Source organism: Cryptosporidium ubiquitum (assembly GCF_001865345.1).
Source record: "Cryptosporidium ubiquitum isolate 39726 chromosome Unknown contig_1, whole genome shotgun sequence".
Classification (NCBI taxonomy): domain Eukaryota; phylum Apicomplexa; class Conoidasida; order Eucoccidiorida; family Cryptosporidiidae; genus Cryptosporidium; species Cryptosporidium ubiquitum.
In genome coordinates, this window is record NW_021639816.1 from 240,038 (window position 1) to 261,610 (window position 21,573).

The 21,573-nt window shown below is 33.5% G+C and overlaps 5 protein-coding genes across 5 annotated transcripts; 1 reads left to right on the top strand and 4 right to left on the bottom strand.

Moving 5' to 3' along the window:
- Window positions 1–137: 137 nt before the first annotated feature.
- Window positions 138–1,018, top strand: cubi_02774 (oxygenase superfamily protein; the record flags this gene model as incomplete). The annotated part of the gene is made up of 2 exons (XM_029019785.1): window positions 138–926; window positions 989–1,018. The coding sequence occupies 2 exons, from the start codon at window positions 138–140 to the stop codon at window positions 1,016–1,018; spliced, it is 819 nt and encodes a 272-aa protein (XP_028875192.1).
- Window positions 1,019–1,184: 166 nt separating this feature from the next.
- On the bottom strand, window positions 1,185–17,831 carry cubi_02775 (uncharacterized protein; the record flags this gene model as incomplete). The annotated part of the gene is made up of 2 exons (XM_029019786.1): window positions 1,185–4,108; window positions 4,166–17,831. 2 exons carry the CDS (start codon window positions 17,829–17,831, stop codon window positions 1,185–1,187), a joined length of 16,590 nt encoding a protein of 5,529 aa, XP_028875193.1.
- A 944-nt stretch (window positions 17,832–18,775) lies between these two features.
- Window positions 18,776–19,201, bottom strand: cubi_02776 (G10 domain-containing protein; the record flags this gene model as incomplete). The annotated part of the gene is made up of 1 exon (XM_029019787.1): window positions 18,776–19,201. One exon carries the CDS (start codon window positions 19,199–19,201, stop codon window positions 18,776–18,778), a length of 426 nt encoding a protein of 141 aa, XP_028875194.1.
- A 276-nt stretch (window positions 19,202–19,477) lies between these two features.
- On the bottom strand, window positions 19,478–20,227 carry cubi_02777 (uncharacterized protein; the record flags this gene model as incomplete). The annotated part of the gene is made up of 1 exon (XM_029019788.1): window positions 19,478–20,227. One exon carries the CDS (start codon window positions 20,225–20,227, stop codon window positions 19,478–19,480), a length of 750 nt encoding a protein of 249 aa, XP_028875195.1.
- Window positions 20,228–20,723: 496 nt separating this feature from the next.
- Window positions 20,724–21,275, bottom strand: cubi_02778 (S4 domain-containing protein; the record flags this gene model as incomplete). Its single annotated transcript, XM_029019789.1, has 1 exon — window positions 20,724–21,275. One exon carries the CDS (start codon window positions 21,273–21,275, stop codon window positions 20,724–20,726), a length of 552 nt encoding a protein of 183 aa, XP_028875196.1.
- Between the last annotated feature and the right edge of the window lie 298 nt (window positions 21,276–21,573).

A 21,573-nucleotide genomic window follows, 5' to 3' on the forward strand; every position in this document is an offset into this window, starting at 1 on the left:
ATTTTTAATAATATATAATCACGGATGATTTTTTTACGCAAAATTTTAGCGCATAAAGGCAAAATTGGAAATTTAATAACCAAGAAAAATTAATAATTAATTAATTTGCCAAGAAGAAAAGATATAAAAAAGCAAATATGTCAAATATGGCAGGGGAGGTTATTTACAACTATAAGAGGTCCAAGGGTCCTTCTGAATGGATTCACATTTCAAATCTCGGTCGTAAATGTTATTTTGGGTCAGAGAAAGATCTTTTGAAAGAGCTTCAAGCATTTGGAGAAGTCAAAGAATTTCATTTGGGTGAAAATTCAAATTCTTTTGTATTATTTGCCAATTTGCCCGCTTCAATACGATTTTACGAGCATTGCATGCAAATGCATGCAGAATCACCTATGTTAATTGGTGGCAGGAAAATAAAAGTAGACTATTCAGAGAGGGTGGAAATAAGGTGTAAGAAAATTGAGGAGGAAGATTACGAACAAAATGAGAAATTTTTGGAAAAAAAAGGATTGATTTTGGTAAAAGATTTTATTTCCGAGTCAGAAGCACAAGAATTATTGAACTGGATTGACAATAATGGTCAGTGGGAGACTAAATTAAACCGCAGAGTTCAACACTATGGTTACTCATTTGATTATAATAATAAAATAATAAGTTCTGTATGGGAGAGAGACATTCCATGTATATTAGGCCGTTTAATAGAGAGGATGGTAGGATTAAAATTAATCATGGAGATTCCAGACCAAATTACTATAAATGAATATGAGGTAGGAAAAGGTATTGGAAATCATATAGATTCTCACCATACAATAGGAGAAAATATATCTGTTATATCTTTAGGAAGTGGGATTCTGTTTGACTTTAATGAACTAAAAATAAATAAAAGCCTCTCTGGTGAATTTAATAAGGCCAGAAAATATGATAGGGTGGGAAAATGGACTGTATATGTGCCGGAAAATAGTTTATATATCATGCAAAATGAGATAAGGTATGCTTGGGAGCATGGAATCAAGTCTAGAAAATTTGACAAAATAAAGGGAAAAGTTTGGCAGAGAAAAAGAAGAGTTTCAATAACATTAAGGAAGTATAAAGAAAGTCACTATAAATATCCATGTAAATGTGATTATAAGGATTTCTGCGATAGTAGAGATCCTTCTATTCGGATTTTGCCTGAAAGAATATAATTAAATCCCAAAAAGTGAAATTGGGTTTTGGCTAGGTATTTGATTCTTTTTATTCGAAACTTGGGGGATCAAATACGAGCAGTGAATGATTTGAGGGATGGATTTGGGTTGTTGAGGACCCATTGTTTCATTATTTTTAAAGTTAATACTGTTATCATTATAATTATTATCGATATAGTGGAATGAAATTTCAGAGTAAGCTATATCAAGCCAGAATAGTCTTGAAAACAAGGTATTTCTATCCAACACTTCACGATAATTGAGAATACTTGCAATCTTTTCATCTGCAGGGATGTAAAGCTTATTATATATTTGGAGAAATTGGTCTTTGTTTATAAAAGATCCAGAGACGTTTGTATTTTCAGAGTGGCCATGACTTTTAATATTAACTACAGCTCCAAGCAATTGCAAATTTGATGTAAGACAAAATGATACTGGGTGGATTACAGCTTTAGATATTTTATTTTCATTAATAATTTGTCCTGATGTTTGTTTCTGGTAAAGGGATCCAATACAAGGTAAATCTCTATAATTGACTATTCTACACCAATGGACCGGAATACATCTGATTGTATTTAAAGAAGGAATTTCGTCTCCTTTTGTTACAATAACTCCCAATGATACAAATTGGCTTGATGGAGGAATAGGTTTCCATATTGTGAAGATTCCAGTTTCCATATTTGTATTTGGTATTAAAAGAGATCCTCTGAAAATTGGTTTAAATTTCTTTGGATTCGGAAAAACAATATTAATAAACTTTTTCAGCTCTGAGCTTTCTGACATACTTGAAGAGTTATTATCAGTTATTTCAAGTATTTGAGACTGAAAGTTTCCATTAATACTACCATAGTTTCCACTTCCATATTGTCCAAGGCAGATTCTTTCTTTATTCTTTTTCATTACACCTCTGTATTTTCCTTCCAGTTGATCTGGGTTCCAAATGGTTATCACTCCAGGAATTTCAAAGACTTTTTGGAAATTACTATGAAGATTCAACTTACATTTCAGTCTTGAAAGAAATACGGAATCAAAATATTGAAAACCTCCTATTCCAAATCTGAGCTCATCATTAAAAGAATCTCTATAAATGTTTATGTTATTCCTAAGTTTTATTTCAGCTTGAGCAATAATAGATTCATCTATTTTTGGTATAACTGACATTCCAATATTATTACTTATTGGTACTGAGCTTTCTTCTTCTGATTTGCAATTAAAAGAACTATTACAGCTTCTATTAGTAGAAAAAGCTTTTATAAAGTTTTCTTGAGAAATTGGGATATGATAAAAAGAATTTAAGTCTCCTCCAAAGTCTGGTTGATTATTTCCAAAAATAAAGTGAATAATCCTTGAATAATCCAGAGGATTAGGAGCTATTTTTAGTGACTCCAAAGATGCATACAAGTATACAGATGAGATGGTTCCAGTTTGGTTCTTATCTAATGCTTTAAAGAAGTCTATTATGGTCATATTGTATTTATCCAGTCGGGAAGATAACCTACTTGCTAATCCTCTACATTGTAGGATTGCTGATTCATTTGGGGTTGTGAATATTACAGATAAAAGATTATTATTCTCCAAGAAATTGGTTTCATTTTCTCTTTTACGCCTTCTACATTTTCTAATATTCACATAAAAGTCTTTCCTGAGCTTGCAATGGCTATTTTGAAGAGTTCTAACAACAGTACTCATTTCTTGTCTTGTGAAAATACTCTCAGAGTTTACAAATTTGTAGATTGACTGAGCTTGTAGCTCCAACAAGTTAATCTTTTCAATATTATTTTCCTGTTCATTATTATCTACAGTATTTGGTATTATTCCCTGGTTTCCTCTTTCTAGGAAATCTATTGGTTTCTTGATATTATTATTATTATTATTGTACAATTGGGATATCATTTTATTATTCATCTCATCCAACAAAAGAAGAGTATTAGAGAGATGGTAAATTTTAATACTAAATAATTTGTTCATATTTGGGTTTAATCTCTTTCTCAGAGTTTCTCCACTGTCACAATCTGAGCATATTCTATGCATAAGCCATCTAATAGATTGAGCTTCTTCTAAGGTTACTCCAATATAACATTTGTTTGAGTTGGTATTTAATACAGAATTTAAAACATCATATAATTCTTCAAAGTCTATATTCATCTTCTTTTCTTCTTCTTGAAGGTAACTACTCTCCAAGATTAATTCACTGGAATCCATCTCCATAAGTTTACCATTTTCCATGTTATTACTTGAGTTCTCCCAAGGGTGGTCATTAATAAAGTTTAGTATGTCTTCCTGTGGCAATATTCCTCCAGATTCTATTTCACCTACAGTTTTATTACCAGTAATATCAAATTCACTTTCAACACTGAGTAAGTTATTTACAGTTTTGATCATCTTATCTTTTTCATTTAAAGAAAGAGAAAACTCTTTTCCTTTGCAGAGATTAATGTTATTTTGGCTTGTTATTTTCGGTTTTGGCTTGAATTTCAGTTTTAGTCGCAGATGTTTAAGTATCTCCTTCTCAAACAAATTCACGTTTTCTACCCAATTAAGAGTTTTAATAAGATCAGGAATGTCGTCCAGACTGATTTTTCCAGAAGAATCTCCATCAAATACTGCAAATGCTTCTTTAAGTTGAACAAGATAGTCCTTGGGGAGGTTATTTTTGATTGAATTCCCATCATCATATTTAGATTGAGTCTCCCACTCTATAATTATGTTTAAGTTATTGAGCCTTTGCTGGATGTTTGAATTGCTCGAGTAATTTCTCGCGATGTTTGGATTATATAGATTTGATGTAAATCTCAGGTGGTTTGGGAAATCAATGGAAGCTGTAATGTTGTTTGTTGTGGAGCTCACTACATTATATTCACTAAGAGGGAGAAAGATCTTTTCCAGATTTTGACAAGAGTTAGAAGCCTGACGATGGATTCCACCTCCTTTTGAAGTCATGAAGAAGGCAAAAGGTGTAAGATCTTCTATTTTTTTCTTACCTGTGATGTTACTCGAAGTTTGTTTTGTCTCCAATCCGCTTCCAGCTCTGTCTCCAGCTTCTGTACCAACTTTTAACCCTGTTCCATTTCCAGCTCCTACCCCAAGAACAAGCATCGTGTTTCCATCTAGAAGAGCTTCAAATGGCCAGAAATCTCGGCTTACATCCAAACTAGGTTTGGCCCACTTTATATTAAGATTTGCATTTTCTGTTTCTTGTTGTTTTTCTTGCTGTTTTTCCTGCTCTTTTTCCTGTTCTAGTTCTCGTTCCTGATAGATCTCCATTTCCATTTCAAGTTCCTTTTCCATTTCACGGTCAAATCCACCAACTCTCTCAATTTGGTGACCTCTGTAAAGATTCATTTCCTCAAGCTGTCCAAGAAGATCATCTGCTAGTCTGCCTTCAGATCCTCCAACTTCGGTATAAGAATTAACACCAGAGGCAGAGAATCCAGAGTCTTTAACAAAGAGATCATGATTTTCCAAAAGCTTGCTTCTAAGTTGGTCCTTAATAGAAACGTTGAATGGAATGGTATTTGGAATTTCAAAGGAAAGCTTCTCAACAAACACATCAACCAACTTATCTTCTTTTCTATTAGAGTTACAGTCCTCCTCCCACTGAACATGCTCATTCACCATTCTTCTAAAAGATTTTTTCCTCCAAATATTTTCTAAAGACTGAACACAAAGAAGTTGGCTTTGTTCAAACTCTTTAGTTATACTTTGAATAAGAAGCCAACCACAGAGACATCTTAAAAATAAAAGGGGATTAGGAATTCCAAAACTGCCTCTTAAAGAAATCAAATCAGATGAATCAGAGATCAAGTTTCTACAATCTCCACATGATCCATCAGATTTTGTGAATAAATTCCTCTCAGAAATCATCCTGCAAATTAAAGCATTTTTCTCAATGAGATCAGCAACTTGAGCCTGTAATACTATGTGAATTGTTTGTCCTTGCCCAAGTTGTCTCATTCTGTATGCTCCTTGTGCAAAGTCTCTAAAAACCATATCCTTACTTACTGTAAGAATTGCCTTAGCAAGAGGAGTATGTTTAATATCTTGTCCAATAGAATGAACGTGATCATAAAAAGCAAATCTTCTTTCTAAAGAAACCCCACATTGTGAGATCTCAATAATTCTAAATCCATCTCTTAACATGATCATCTGTTTATCTCTTTCATCAATAAAAACAACTGCATCAATATCTTTAAGACCATTTCTAAGTAAAAATTCTGCAACTTGTACATTTGATAATCCTGTAATGAAAGCTCCCGAATCTATTAATGCATGCACCTCCTTGTCTCTGCATGTACATATATCCAACAAGAAATTTCTAACAGTCCAGTCAACATCTAAAATCTCTATAGAAGAAACTATTGCCCCATTAGTAAGATAATGAATCATTTCTCCATCACTTCCCTTCTCATATTCACATTTTCCAAGTTCTACTGGAAGTAATTCACTAGGAGTACCGGAAAATCCAAGCCTAGTAGAGAAAAGCATTTCCCCGCCAATTTCTTGGCCTGAAGCTGAAAGCTGTTTTTCACTATATTCCAACAGCTCTGGGAATACTAATCTTCCCAAGAAGGCTTTAATAGCTAAAGGTTGAAGTCTAAGAAGTCCATAAAGCTGTTCCAATTGTTCTTGATCTTCCAAATTAATCACATCTAATGGCCAGAGTAAACATATCTGATCAATTTGTGACGCCCGACAACATTGAAGAGATATTTGAGAAGATTTCTGGTTACCTTTTATAGTTTGGCTACTAGGGCTTTCCAAATTACTAATTAGATCAGGAGTTGGATGTTTCTTAGCTGAATTTTGAGGATTAGAATGTAAGGAGGAGATAATACTTTTTAGTTGATCTCTTTTTGTACCTCTTACTCTTCCTCCTGAAAGTTTTACCCACTTGTTAAATTCAAGAACACTAGGTCTGTCTTTTAGTTGTCCAAATCCACTCTCACAAGATCTCTTTTGTGAATTTAGTAAATGGTAGATATCATTCCTCCTAAGTCCATTGTATCTATATGACAAAATGGTCAGACCTATTACTATATCTGGATGGCTAAATTCAGAAGCTATAGAGGGAGTGTCTTTTCCAATGAAAGGAATGGAAAGTAAATGTCTGGTTAGAGGAGGAGTTTGCTCACTTCCTACTAATGCAGACTGGCCAGTGCCTACATCTGGAAATCTTCGTCCCAGCCAATCTCTTCTAGATACTCCAGATGTAGATTCATCCAACAAACCATATGATACTCTATGAACAAGCTGGAAGATATGAGGAAGGTATTCATTTACCCAGTCCTTACTTAGATTGAGAAGCTTCATGCTTAAGTCATCTAATTGGTCCAGTCTCGAGATCAAGCTCGACATTTTTAGATCTCTTGGATTTTCTCCAGATCCTCTTTTAATATTAAAATTAACATCACCAACAAAATTATTACTACCTTCTGATACTCCTGTTCTTAATGATCCTCTACTGTTAAAGTAGAGTTCACAAAGCTCGTCAGATAGACCCGAAAACTTATGTAATCTGATTACAAAGATAATCCAGCGGATCAAGAGAGGTCTAATCTCTTTTTCGTAATACTCCTCATCCAAGAATACAAGGTGAGGATTGCTTTGGACACTTCTTTTAGAGATCCCAGATTCTATTTTAGATTGTATCTTTATTAGTATACCCACTACAGAACCACTTTTGAGCATTCGGTCATTGCTTAATAGGCTAATCTGGTTTGGTTTTGTAAGTAAAGATTCAATTAAATACCACGGGATTAACCATCTCATTCCTGTAGAATCTGTACCATAAGAACCATTACTATTGCCATTATATTCATGATCTAGAATTTGTCTTGATCCAAAATGATCATTTCCGTCTGTATTATCTGGGAAAATAACATCACCAGATAGATCTAGTGGAATCTTTTCTCCAATAGGCCAATGAAGTTCGGATTTTAAAGGATGTAAGATCATATCAATTTCATCCACAATTACTACAGACTCATGTTTAAATATATGTAAGATTCTAAGACATAAGTCCAATTCTTTCTTGTATTGTAAATAAAGCTCCTCTTTATCCTCATTACTTAAAGTACTTACAAGTTTGGATGAGATCTCCTGTGATCTGGCATTTCTTATTTCTCTCTTTTTAAAAGCCTTTAAAGAATGTTGATTATCTTTTCCAGAGCTCCCAAATTTCAAGATCTGTTTAATAGAAGATCCTCCTTTATCAAGAATCCCAACAAGTTTGTTCTTGTTAATATTAGCAGAAATAGAGATATACCTAAGAGCCATTTTAAGTCCAGAAGAGGAAGCAATATCATTATTCCAGTACCTTAGAATCCTAAATAAAAAGATTGTTTTTAGGAATAAGGACTTAACGGAAGTTGGATGACACAAAATAATAGCTTTTTGTTCTTTAGCATGAACAAGCTTCCTATATAATTCAGAAGTACATATGGAATTCCTGTTGAATTGGAACTTAAGAATTCTTTTCTTGACTATACAAGAGAATCTAGATCTAAGTACATCTCTAGTAAACTCAAGTAAAGCGTGGGGAACAATTTGTATTACCAATCTTTGGGAATCTCCTAATAATAAGGATAACAAAGGAGATATAACAGTAGTTTTCCCAGCTCCCATAATCATTTGATGGCAAATACTCCTCCCTTTGGTTGCAGAGTTGTATAATTTGTGGATTAGTTCCACTTGATCTTTTCTTAATAAAATACTATAAGCAAACTCAAAGACTAAAAATCTGGGATCATATAATGCTACTACATTCTCTGTTTTGGATTGTTCAAGATCTTGCTTAGAAACTATCTCTTTTCCACTTTTCTTATCCATTAGTCTTACATAATGTCTCTCAGAAGAAAGCACTCTAGCTACATTTCTGAGTTTCATTTCTAATGAAACCAGACTTCTTTCTAACCATCTGAGTCCTTTTTGAGTATTAGAAGATACATTTAAAGCCAAACCATTTTGGCTAGAAATTCCACTTTCTCTAAGTCTGTATTCATCTTGGATACTAGAGAGGAAGCAAATAATATCTCTAAGCTGAATTAAAGCATTGCTTACCTGAGATCTTCTATTTACACTCATCATAGTAGCTGCAGTTAGTGAATGAATTACTTCAATATCTTCATCGCTTACAAATAGACTTAATTTCTTAATATCAGTTTGGGAATTTGAGCTCATTAGTTGGGAGACCAAGAAGTCAAAATGCAATATTGGCTCTTTCCCACAGAGCTTTCCAAAACAGCTAGACCAATACAAAAACCAATCCTTCTCATTTCTACTGATATTCTTATCCTGGCTCATAATCTTTGTATTACAATTGGCAATTTCATTAAGTCTTGATATAGCTGAGTCTATGAATTGCCCGTCCTTGAAATAGAGCTGTAACAAAAGCATCCTTAAGTCCATAATACCTTGTCTAATCTCCTCCCACCTAATACCTGAGCTTTTTCTCTCACTATTAGTTTCAAAACTATTTCCACTTGAAAACACGCTTTCATTTCGATTTCCATTTCCAGTACCGGTTTCTGTTATGCCGTGATATTGGCAAAAGGCAGAAAAAAGCTTTTGATAGTTAATTCCTAAAATATAAAAATCCTTTCTCTTAGAAATCATACTGGAGTATTCTTTTATATCATTTCTATATCTCTCTAAAGAAGATTTCCCAATAGTAGTTTTGCTTATTGGATGTGAGAATAGCATCCCAGGCAGATCATAAATCAGATCCATCTCTTGCTTATTACTATTATTAATATTTGGTTGTGAAATATTTGGGTCTTTTTGAACTGGAATTAAAAATTTGTCCATGTTTTGAGCTGCATATATGGGTGATCTTGAGTAACAAAGTAGATCTTGTTTATTTATATGGCAACCAGAAGATCCAATGCATCCAAGTTTTCTTTCTTCACAGTTATAATTCCCCCTAGTCAAAGAAATACTCCATCTTGATATACGAGACTCAGGAGAAATTGTCCAGGCTTTAATTGAGTTTTCCTGTGTTATTTTTCCCACGCTTGGAGTAAACAAGGAAGAGAAGAAAGTTGAAATTGAATTCTTAGAACTTTTTGAAGTATTTGTTGAATAGTATTTAGAATGGGTAACCAGAGTTCCAGTTTTATACTCGTGAGTTAGAATCAAAGATGCATCTCTAATCAAAGTTTGGAAACATTCTTGAGATTTTAATACGGTCCCAATTTGAAGCTTATTCTTTTTCAATTCTTCTGAAAAGCGTGGCATTCTTGAGCTTAAAGCTAAGCCTGGGTTAAGTATAAGTAGTCTCAAGATTGAAACCAAGATGTTTGGAGATTTCCAGTCCCAAGCTGGAAGAGATCTTGCTAAAAGTACTCCCCACACATGTGTTGATTCTCCCGGAAGTACCTCCATGGGGAATTGTCCTGTAAGCAGTTCGTAGATGAATATCCAGTCTGACAAGTAAACTGGAGAATTTCCTCTTCCTCCTCCAGTATTAGAGACAAAAGAACTCGAATTATTTTGGGCAAAAGGAATATCTATGGGAAGGGGGCCACCAGAAGTGCTAATTTGGAAGTTTTGTCCAAATTGGTTCAATGATGTAGAATTGGTAGCTGTTGCTGCAGCAGCTGCAGCTGCTGCAGCTGCCACCCCGCCCGAAATTCCAGATACCGTTGCAGAAATTGCACTGGAAATCATCTTTGAAAGGGTTGATCTGCCTAAGAATTTGATTAAAAACTCGGTAGCATCTTCTCCTGAGACCAACCTCTCGTTTTTGTATCCTATTTGTCCATTTGAAAAAGTTTTTCGAGTTCCATTCATCCCATAATCCACAGAATATCCACTTTCTGATGATCCTCCTGAGTTATTAATTACTGGAGGAAGATTCAAAGCTCCTATAGTATTTGAAAGATTCTCCCATAAAGAGGAAACAGGATTATTAATGTTAGAAACTCCTCCAGATTCTGAGATCCCAATACAGGAAATATCCATCCAACTATCAAAGTCATCAATCTGAGGAATTTGAGGATTAAAAAGCTGAAATTCAATCATTTCTAGATCAGTCTCAGTAATACCTCCTGTCTTTTCTCCTTTAAAAGATTTTAAATTCTCCTTTGAAGATTTTTTCCTCTTTTCAAAAGCTGAAATCACTAAATTAAGACGGTTATTTAATTCGGGACTATCCTTTACAAAATGGGGAAAAGCTTGCAAAACTTCCAGCTCCTCCTCCAAAGATAATCTACAATTTGCTGAGATATTCCCAAGTTTTGTCACATATCCTTCAATATCAGGATAAAGATCCCAAGTACATAAGAATGCATCTGATTTTAAAGAAGACGATAAGTATTTAGTTTTAGTATTTGAAAATGATGAATTTGAGAGATGTCTTAAACAATAGAGCCACATCTTAAGTCTGCATGCATGTGCATCAGGATGGCAATCCCAAGCGTGATCAAGGCTATTAAATACCTGCCAAAGTTGCTTCTCTTCTGAATTCCATTCATCTTCCATAGAAACTGAGCTTTCCATATCACTACTTGTTGCAATATCCAATACAGAAAGTACTGACTCAAACTGTTGTTCCAGAAACCTCCAAAGCATCAAATAAAGGCCAGAAACTACTGAGTTTATAAATATAAAAGATTTCGAGGTATGTACTGGATATAAATGATGCTTAGTTGGGCCTAATTTTGAGATCCAAACTTTGTCCCCTCTGTCTAAAATGTAAGTACCTCTATATAGTAACGAAGAAACCCGGTTAACTCCTCCGTCCATCCCTCCACTTATTTCTCCTGCTCCTCCTACTCCCTTTCCTCCTCCAACCATTACTCCTCCTCCAATGATCTCTCCGGCTTTAATAATTGTTCCATCTATTACACTTTTTGTAGCGTTTGCTAAAGCTGAGACTGCTGTATGAAATAGAGTCTGAGATGCAGCAGAAGCCATTGAAACTATATATTGGCCAGGAGCAGCTGTAATACTTTCAATGTTTTCACTCAAAATGCTTGTACTAGTAATTAAAGAAGATAAGCCTTCAGTGTTACCCACTGATGATGATAAGCGTTCAATTACATTTTGTTCTTTAGTCTGGGTTGATGAACTATAGTTATTATCCTTTCCTGCTCCTGCTGTTTTCCCAATAGGAGGAATTAATACAGGTTTTGCAGTAGCAGGAGCCAAAATGAAGAAGTCTCCATCATCATTTTCTAAAAGAATTGAGTGAGGAAGTCCTCTAAGCAACTCACATGTTAGAGGATAGTCAAATATATTTCTCCAACTTAAATAAAGTCCACTGTGCTGTTCACATACATATCTTACTTGTCCTGAGCAGAATCCAGAGCTCACATTGGTTGGCATAGTTAAAAGCGTGTTGGATCTATCCCTTTCTCTTCTCACAAAGCTCAAATGTAGTCTTGGAAACTCAATATGGTCTAATTTTAATTCAAAAGAAAGATTCTCTCTAGGGATAACTCCTTTAGTATCTATGGGATTATCATTAGACCACAAAAGAGTGTGGGATACATCATCTAATCTCTGTAAAGTATTGAACAAAGAATGCAGCTCTCCTGAAGCCCCATATAGAGTTTGAAGATTGATTAAGGTCTGTACATTATTTGGATTTTTAATATATCTTCTCTGTATTAAAGAAATTCCATCTCCTATTAATCCATATCTTTGAGCTGGATTTGAGCAAGAAAAGATAAAAATGTCCAGTAAATAAAGATCCTCCTCGTGCATCTTGTATTCATCCCTAAAGTTCTGATCTTGATATTTAGACTGAATTTCAAACTTATCTTTGTCTAGTTCCTGTCTTGTTTTTAGATCTTTTTGGGCACTCAATCCTTCCTTTGAAGTAGTACCTTTTCTTTCAGCCTTAGAAGATCTTAAGGATTTTCTTGGGTACCCTCTAATATTTCCCGTATTTTGGCTTTGCCAAAATTCGTGAGTTTCAAGGAATACTTGCGGAATCAACCCCAATAGAAACCTTGGAGGTACATACATTTCAGTACCAACTGGCTCTTTGTGGTAATCTCTCATGATCACCAAAGATCTACTTGGCTTTCTCCCTCTGCTTAAAGGCATTCCAGAAGCCAGTGCAAACTTTCCATCCATGTTTGAGTCTAGTTTAGAGAAGACTCCTGTTCCCCCGGCTCCTGTTCCTCCTAATCCTGCTGTTCCTGCTCCCATTCCTACTCCCACTGCTCCTGTTCCCCCTGAGAGCCCTGCTACTGTAGAACCTACAGAGATAGTGCCACCCCTGTCACAATAAAAGTCCCTGGTTGAGAGAAGTGGAGTAATAAACTTACTATTACTCAAGGATCCAAGACTATAGGATATGTTTGAGGTGTGGCAAAGCTGCTTATAGTAGAGCCTACCCTGTTCAACGATATCGAAGACCAAAATCACGGGAGGGAATCTCTGAATAACTATTTCTTTAAGAGAGTGAGTCACAATCTCGGGACTCTGGGAAGGAATGTTCTCCTCGCTCTCAAATTCAGAGCTGGAAACTACCGATCTGCCTATTTTTTGGTTTGGAGATTCTGGACCCTCTCCAGGCTCATACAAAGGATACAAAAATTGCATTCTCACAACATTTGAAAGATCTGGAGGCTTGTAAATATTATTCTTCACACTAACACCAACCTGATCCTTAGAACTAAAAGATCCAAAGATCCCATTGGAATTATTTGAATCAGAATTTCCATCATCAATATAAATTGTAGATACTCCTTCCAGAAAAATGGCTCTCCAAGGTTCAAAAATGTCAATAATCCATTCGGTACCCTTTGGAAGGCTGTTCCTACTATACCTTGTCTTAAAGGTAACCTGATTTGTCTTATGAAAGGCTTCCCACTTGTACAAATCCATCCTACTACCTATTAGTTTACACCAATAAAGATTTTGAGTATTTGCTATATCTGCTGATTGAAACTGGTTTCCTAATCCAGCCATAGAGAAACTTTCTTCCTCTTGGAAATCATCAGATTCCCTAATCACATCTTTAAAATCCTCAAATTCATGGATCCAATTTCCAAGAACCCTTAAGTTATTATTTTTAAGAGAAAATAGCGAGAACTGGACATTAATTTCCGTCTCTGTATTAATTGAAAGAACTGTTTTAAACCACTCATTGTATTCCAATCTTGTACTCAAGTATCTATTTTGAGAAGAAATACCTCCTAATCCTCCCAATCCGTCCATAATGGAATTAGAAGTTTCTTTCTGTGTATCATCTGAGCGGATTTCTCCCTTTCTCTGATTCTTTGTTTGTAAAGCTCTTGAAAATTTCTTTTTTAGACGCCACCAGCTAAGAGATCTATAAGATGATCTGTTAGAATTTGAATTTTTAGATCCAAGTCTTGAATTGATCTTATTCTTAACAGAGTCAATATCATCACAACTCAACCAATCATATAAGTCTGAAGGAATCTCACTTAATGGAACAAATCTACCACTACCACTTATACTTGGAAGTTGAATCCATTCTCTTATAGATGGGCCTAGTCCTTTTCCATTACAATTCTCAAAATACTTATCAAGATCCAAATTGTAATCTATCTCGCCAATTCCTTTCATGGCCACTGCATTTACTACAGTATCCAACACTAAATTGGCCTCTTTTACATGATTTGAGAGCCATTTTACTATAATACTTCTTGATCTAGCTTGGATTGAAAATATATCCAGATCTGGTACCCCTAATACATTATTCAATGTATAACCCCAAGGACTACCTATAAATAGGCTTGAAAATTTCTTCTCAGACTGATGAATTGATGAAGATAATGAGGAAGATGAAGAAAAAGATGAAGCAGAGGAGGAGGAGGAAGAAGAAGAAGAAGAAGAAGAAGTTGAGGAAGAAGAATTGGAGGAAGAAGAAAACTTCTTACCAGTTTTGGTACCTTCCTCTACAGAGTAATGAGTTGTAAGAAAGACTAAAGAAGAAAGTAAAAGTGTTACTGAATGAATATCCAAATCATGGACTGTAAAAACTTGGCCATAGATACTTGCAATGTGAGCATATAAAACACATAAAGCAGAAATATTCAGCTCTTTTAAAGCTTTTCTCATCCAGTCAATAATCATCTTTAAGTAAAGATTCTCAATCAAATATCTCAACCTTGTATACGAAAGCTTTAGTAAGTTAATAAGCTTTTCATCCTTAAAAAGAACCTCAAATTCTCTAAATACTCCATTAATTAAAGACCCAACCATAGAATCTATCTCAAAGTTCTTTTCATGATGAGAAAACATAGAATCTTGATCACCATTTAATAGTAAGATTTTTCCTAATCCCATATTTTTCCAATTGTCGTGATATCTAATTAAGTACTTGGTATAATTTGAGATCACTATTGAAATCCTAAGTACAAATAAAATAATCTTTGAGTTTGCTCCAGAAAATGATCCTGTATCTTTGTCTAAAGCCATCAACATTAACTCCTCTAAAGCTTTAAAAATAGTTGAAGGAGATCTCAAAAGTTCGTTAAATAAAAGACCTGAAGATGTTGAAATTTCTTTAACATCTTCTACCGGTACTAAAAGAGAAGAATTAGTCTGAGAATCTCCTCTTTTAGAATCATTTGAAGGAGGAGACCACTGCCAAGGCTCTAAAATTGATATCCAAATAATATGCTGAACTGATATCGACGAAAGTGAATTGATCCTGTTTTCATCTGAAAAGAACTGAAGAAGAAGGGGTATCCTAAGATAAGGTGTAGTTAAATACTGAAAAATCCGCTCTATCTCACTTGGTAGTAACTGATCACTAAGTCCTGGAAGGTTCTTTAGATAAAGTATGTCACTCTCGTCACTTATTGAAACTGAAGATCCGGATGAACCATGGGCAGAAGAACTTGAATTTTCAGAACCTCCTGATCCTGATCCCGATACCGGTCCTGACCCTGATCCTGATCCTGAGCCTATACCTGAATTTGATCCTGAGACTAACACTTGATTTTGATTTGAAAATGAGCAAGAATTTGAAGATAAAGAACCGTAATTTAATGCAGTAAGAGATTCACTTGGAGTATTTCTAAGAGAATCAAAGGTATTAATTATTGTACTGGGGTCAGCTAATTTGGAGAAATTCTTGAAATAATTCTTATCTCCAGAATTTGTGAGCCAACCAGTAAAAGAGGACCAAAGTCCTTTATGTTGTTTTGTATCTAAAGCTTTTGTAGGAATATAAATGCATTCCAAACTCTTCTCAAAACCTCTAACATGATAACAATCTTTGTTAGAATTGTAACTCCAATTAAGAAAAGAATTTGCTGGATTCCAACTCGAAATTTCTGGATAATTCTCAGGACTTAACGTAATCACAAACTTTAAGTAAAAGAAGATATCTCGAAGACTGTAAAATTCTGGAACAATATCCATCATTTCTTTACTCTCCCCTGTAAAAAACAATGGAATTGAAAAAGTCTTCATTTTTCTTTGATCTTCTTTTGTTAAAGATAAATGATGAGGAAATCCAAATTCTGTAGAAATTTGCATTAAAAGTTCTATAGTCCCTTCATCCAAATTTCCAGGCTTATCTTCAAATGAAAATATTGGAATCAATTTTAAAGCTTCATCTGAATTATAATAATGTGTAGAATAAAAATAATCAAGTACCATAGATCTTATTGTTACGGTACTTGGATCTGTATATATACCAAAATCTGTGATCTCTTGAAAATTAAGAAGATCCACATAAAACCAATTCTTTGGACCTTGGTGCCTACCAGTAAGATGTACTGATAATGGAGATCTATAATCAGAAGAAAAACATCTTGCAATATTATCAGCAATACATGAAATTGCACCAGCTATTATAAGTCTATCAAATTGAGGGATTTTATGATTAAATCCAATAGAAAATGAGCTGGCTAAAAAATGTCTCATTGATGAACAAAGTAATTCCAAAAGTCTAACCTGTTGAGATCTTAAAAGTTTAGACTGTTCAAAACTCCAGAAACATCTCTCTTTCTTTTGAGGATGTGTCCAAGGGAGAGGTATCGGAATAAGATCTTGAAATACATGCTGAATTAATTTGAATTTGAGTAAATGACTATTTTTAGTAGTCTCCGATTGGGTTGTAAGTAGTACACATGCTGATATACAGGTTTCTAATACATTAATAACATCCTCAATACAGGTGATTCTTCTATCTATAGAATCCAATTCTATAGGTATATCAACACTAGGTTCAGTAGATTCTCCTGCCAACATCATTATATTAGGCCCATCAAGTCTAAACTGTCCAAAATTTCCAAAAGTAGAATGTAAGCCAATTCTAGTGATTGGATAAGATGCAATATTTGGAGATAAAGTACATGAACCAATTCCAAACCCAAACAAACTAGAAGGGAACATCTTTTCAAAGTTTGTTTTAAAATGGCTTAAATGTTCATACCATTCACGGAAAGGGATAGAGGCATTATTTGAAGATAAAACCAAAGATTCTCTTCTTTCTAATAAAGAAAAATCTAAAACTGTAGTTTTTTCTTGTTCATTTTCTTTTTGAATATGAATTGGTTTAATGTCTGAAATAGAAAGACCAAAAGAATAGTTTGAAATCTCACAAGCAAAAACCTTTATAAATGCAGAGATAATAGTGGAAGCATTAACAAAAGAAAGTGAATCTGAATTCTGAATGCAATGATTAAAATCTTCTTCCATAAGTTTAAGAACAGACCAATTTAAGAACAACTGGAACTGATTGGCTTTTTGTTCTGGTTTAATTCCTTTGAAAATTGAAATGGAATAAGTTTGAAAAAGAAGCTGAAGAGCTGACTGTACTAATCTACTACTAGATCCAAAATCTTTTCTTTTTGGATTTGGTATCCAAATATTACCTATTCCTAGGTTTTTAGAAAATTTGTGATCTTCTCTCACCCAATTATCATAAAGATTCTTTTCATTCAAAAAAGGGAGTAAAACAGTATAAAGATAGTGTATATTGTTCTTTGAAGGAACAAAAGATAATCTATATAAGCTAATCCAAAATGCAGAATGAAGTAATCTTTCAGTATGAATATCTGTAATCAAAAATACAGAATCTCTCATAAGAGATGTTGGATTATTACTCATTAAAGAACTTCCAAATAAATGATATTCGGTACCAAATCCTGAGACATTTATGACAGAAAATGAGTATCTTACAATATTCTGACCAAAACTAGTCCCTGTTTTAAAATTTTCAAATCCTGTAGAATGCTGACAATCATTTCTAGATACAACATAAAGTAAAAATATGGGTTTCTTTAAATCATCCAAACAAACAATTCCTGGAAGTACTATAGAATGATCATTTTCAAGATTCTTAACTTTTGAAAGTGTATCCACAATAAACCTATGTAATTCTTTAAAATCCAGACTGGATTTCCTTAGAACTGCTTTTTCATAAATATACTTAAGCCTTGACCACGGAAATTCCTCTGATATATAACTGACAGAGTTTCTAATCCTATTTAAACATAATCTTAAATTCTCCAAATCTGATATTCCAGAGTTATTACGCATTGAAAAATACTCATTCTGTAATTTTTCAAGAACTCTGAGATAAAATTTTGCACTATTACTAATACTATACCATGATCCTCCACTGCATCCTAATATATCTGACGGTACTCCCCAATTTTCACCAATAGCTAATTCAAGAAAATCAGACTTTGTCCATATTGGTGGCATATTTACACACAATTAACTCTTTCTATATTCAGTAGTTCTTTTTCTTTTTTTAGTTCTTAAAATGATTTCAGACACTATTTCTTCAAGTTTTCTCTTTGCTTTGATTTTCGAAAGCCTTTTATTCCTTTTAAACCTCCACTTTTAATCCTTGCTCTATTTAAATTTCTTTTTGAGTCACTCTCTCCATATAATCTGCTTCAAACACGCTTCCTTAACTATATAATCAATTCAAACTTTAATTATTACCTGAAATCTTTCCTAGTTTTGGTTTCTGTTTTACTTTTCCTTCCATTTACTTTTATGTAAATCTATCATAGAGGGGTGGCGGGAATTTGTTGGCGCCTTATATATAAGAATATACCAGTAATTGTGGGAGAAAATTCTGATTAGAATGGAAATAATGTATATAATGTAAATTAAAAAATTTCAGAAGAGTTATTTGTTGGATGTATGTGAAGTATTTACATACGTTATTTTTGGGAGACTTATTTTAAGGGTGGGGAAAAAGTTGTAGATTTTTATATTTTTTCAGTTATTTTTAGATCCTAGTTACCCGTGATTGAAATATATAGTACCGGTTACTTTTTTTTTTCTCTTAAAGATAAAAAAAAGTGAAAAAGTATATAACTTGATAAAATTGAGATCTGGAAAAATAACATTGATATAGAGAAAGAGAAAAGAATAAAGTGATTTATTATAAATAAAACTGCTTAATTAATTGAGAGATATATAATAAATATTAAATTAGTATGATGCAAAGCCAAACCTAAAAAATTGTGATTATTTGGCATAATTCAAAGGAAAATATTTGCATTGAGTAGTTCAAATAGTAATTAATAAAAAAGATACAAAAGCTTCAAAGCTCAGTCTTTAATTAACCAATTACATCAAAACTTATTCCCAAATTTGGGTTAAGTTTATAATAAGCTTGGCTCAGTCTTAGCTTAAGTAGAACAACCATTACAACCACAATTGACACACTCAATATCCTCCTCTAGCTGGTCTCTAGGAACTCTACAAATACAAGTTGTTCCATAATTGGTATTTGAGGTGGAAATACAATTTACACAGCAAAGATACTCGTAACCCTGTTTCTTCCATTTTGCAATCAAGTCTTTGTCACCATATCCGTGGTCCAAGCAGTACTCATATAAGTCTCTGGAAATCTCTTTATCCAAGTAATATTTTGTGTATATAAATCTACTCCTCAAATGGTTAATTCTGTAAATTGGCCACAAATATTCGTTTTTCTTCCTACCTTTAGAAGAAGAATTCTCGGCCTCCCTCATCATTTCATTATATTTCTCTAACTCATCTTTAATTTGATCCCATCCTTCAGGTAACGGTATATTCGTAAATTGTTTAACCATACTTCTTAATCAGTAATATCAAGAAATCTCAAGTTGGTTCTTTTGAAATCTCTTAAAAAAAAAGATGAAATACCAAACTCTACCTTAAATTATTATTTTAGATTAAAAAAATTTGGGCGGGAAACTCATATAGCCTATATAATGCATATGGTTATGGCTAGTAGAGTTTGAAACTTGAAAAGAGTTTTTAAGCTGATATTATATTTGTGGATTTAAAAGAGTTTTTATTACTTGATTGTTTTCAATATATTAAAATAATCTCCTAAATAGGGAAAATCATTTATTGTTAATAATTACCTGCCTTTCTCCCTTCCTTCCTTTTTTCTTTTTATTCTTTTTTGTCCTATTAGGTATAACAACTTCTCCCAAATCCTCAATTTGTTCATTATTAAGAGCACCAGTTGTGGGAGGATTGACAATCATATTTTTATTAAATATGAGTGTTTCCCACCTTTCTCTGACCATTAGATAAAGCATCATAGTGGACTTGGCATCCTCCCAAGGGCAATGTGATCCTTGTTGGATATTTACATTCAAGACATGTTTTGATAGGGATCTAAGAGAAGGTTTTTGTCTAAGAAAACATTCCTTTTGAAAACGAGTGATTTCTCCTTTTTCTAAAAGAGATTTGATTAATAATTTTCTAAGAGGAAAATAAGTAGAAGTATCTCTTATTTCGGATTCTGGAGGGGTCCATTTGAGTACTTGGAAATCATTAGATATATCATGGCCAACAAACACCAACCCTGAGCTGCTTTCTTTTCTATAATGTTCCACAATTTGAAGGAATTTTTTTTGAATTGATTCAAACGATTCTCCAAACTTAAGTTGATCCCAAGTAAGGCCACTCCATTTAGTTCTAAAATTAGTAACTCTCATACTTGGCTTCACAAAAGCATCCATAAGTAACTTGAGCTTATCATCTACAACAGCAATCCTTCCAAGTACAGATATATGTCCATTTTCACCACAACCTACCATTTCACAATCTATAGATATAGCTCTGGGTAGTACTTTTTTGTTCATCTTTTTACTTAGTACAATTGAATTCTGACAAATAAAAGTAAATATTTGGTGAGCTTTGTGAAGGTATTTGGGATTTCGTTTTCTTAATTTACTCCCAAAGATTCATTACTAAATCTAATTTACTGAAATATTATTGACTAGTTTATTCAGATAGAAAAATGGCGCTCAAAGTGGAGCATGGTATTTAAATTTTAATAATACTTAATGGAAAAATGAAAAATTAAAGACTTTATCTCACTCACTTTGAGGATTCTACCTTTACCTACTATCCTCCTCACCTAGATCTTAATTATTTATTGTTGCTTTAAACATTCTTAAGCCGAAAATAATGAGAAACCAAAAAAACTGAGAACACAAAGTGAAGGAAAAGAAGAAGAGATAGTTCATAACAAGTTAAAAGCAAGTATCATCTACAAACTAATAGATTTTTGTAGCTAGAGGAACAAAATTCATAGAAATATGTATATATATATATGTATAAATTAACTTAGAGCATTTAGTTTCCAAGAAAGTCAAAGTCATCATACTCATTATTGAACTTTTGCATAATTGATTTAATCTTGGAGCCTTGAGTCCATGTAATATGGTCCTCCATCTCTCTAGATATGTGAAAAGCCGGATTTGTGATTGTGTTTGGACCAATTCTAATATGGCCTTGTTCTATAAGTTTTACAGAATCCTTCAAATTTGGACAAAATTTAAGCTGAACCAACACAACAGCCAATCTTCTCCTACAAAAAGCAGAAGCTGAAAGCTCACTAATTGCCTCCAAACTTTTATAAGTTGGAATTACTCCCATATGGTAAAGCTTCTTAAGAAGCATCTCACTTGTGCTTTTCCTAAACTCATCTTCTGGAGGAAGTTTCCTGATCCCAGATACAAATTTGGTTATCTTTCCACATAACTTGTTATACTTTGTATAATCTTCTCGGTCTTGAATATAATACCTACGCAAAATCTTTGTTTCCCTTTCATTATCCTCCTTCTTCCAAGAATATAAATTTACCTTCTTAAGTAGCTTCTGTTCATGAAACTTTAACTTCCTCATAAGAACTCACTGACCAAATTAACCTTCCTAGAATCCACTTTATATATTTTTTATTCCCTTAATTCAAGTTCTTTTCTGACATCTTTACCTCTACATGACTTTGGCGCCAACGCGCCGGTACTTTTGGCGGGAAATTTTGGAATTTAATGTCATAAAAAGATCCAAATAATATAAAGGTGAATAATGAAGAATAAACAGTTAAAAATTGGCTAAAAATTGTTGATTTTATAATAATGGACAAGAACTGGTTGTTTAATTTTTTGTCTAGTTTTTGTTGAATTTAGGATTTTGTATTAAA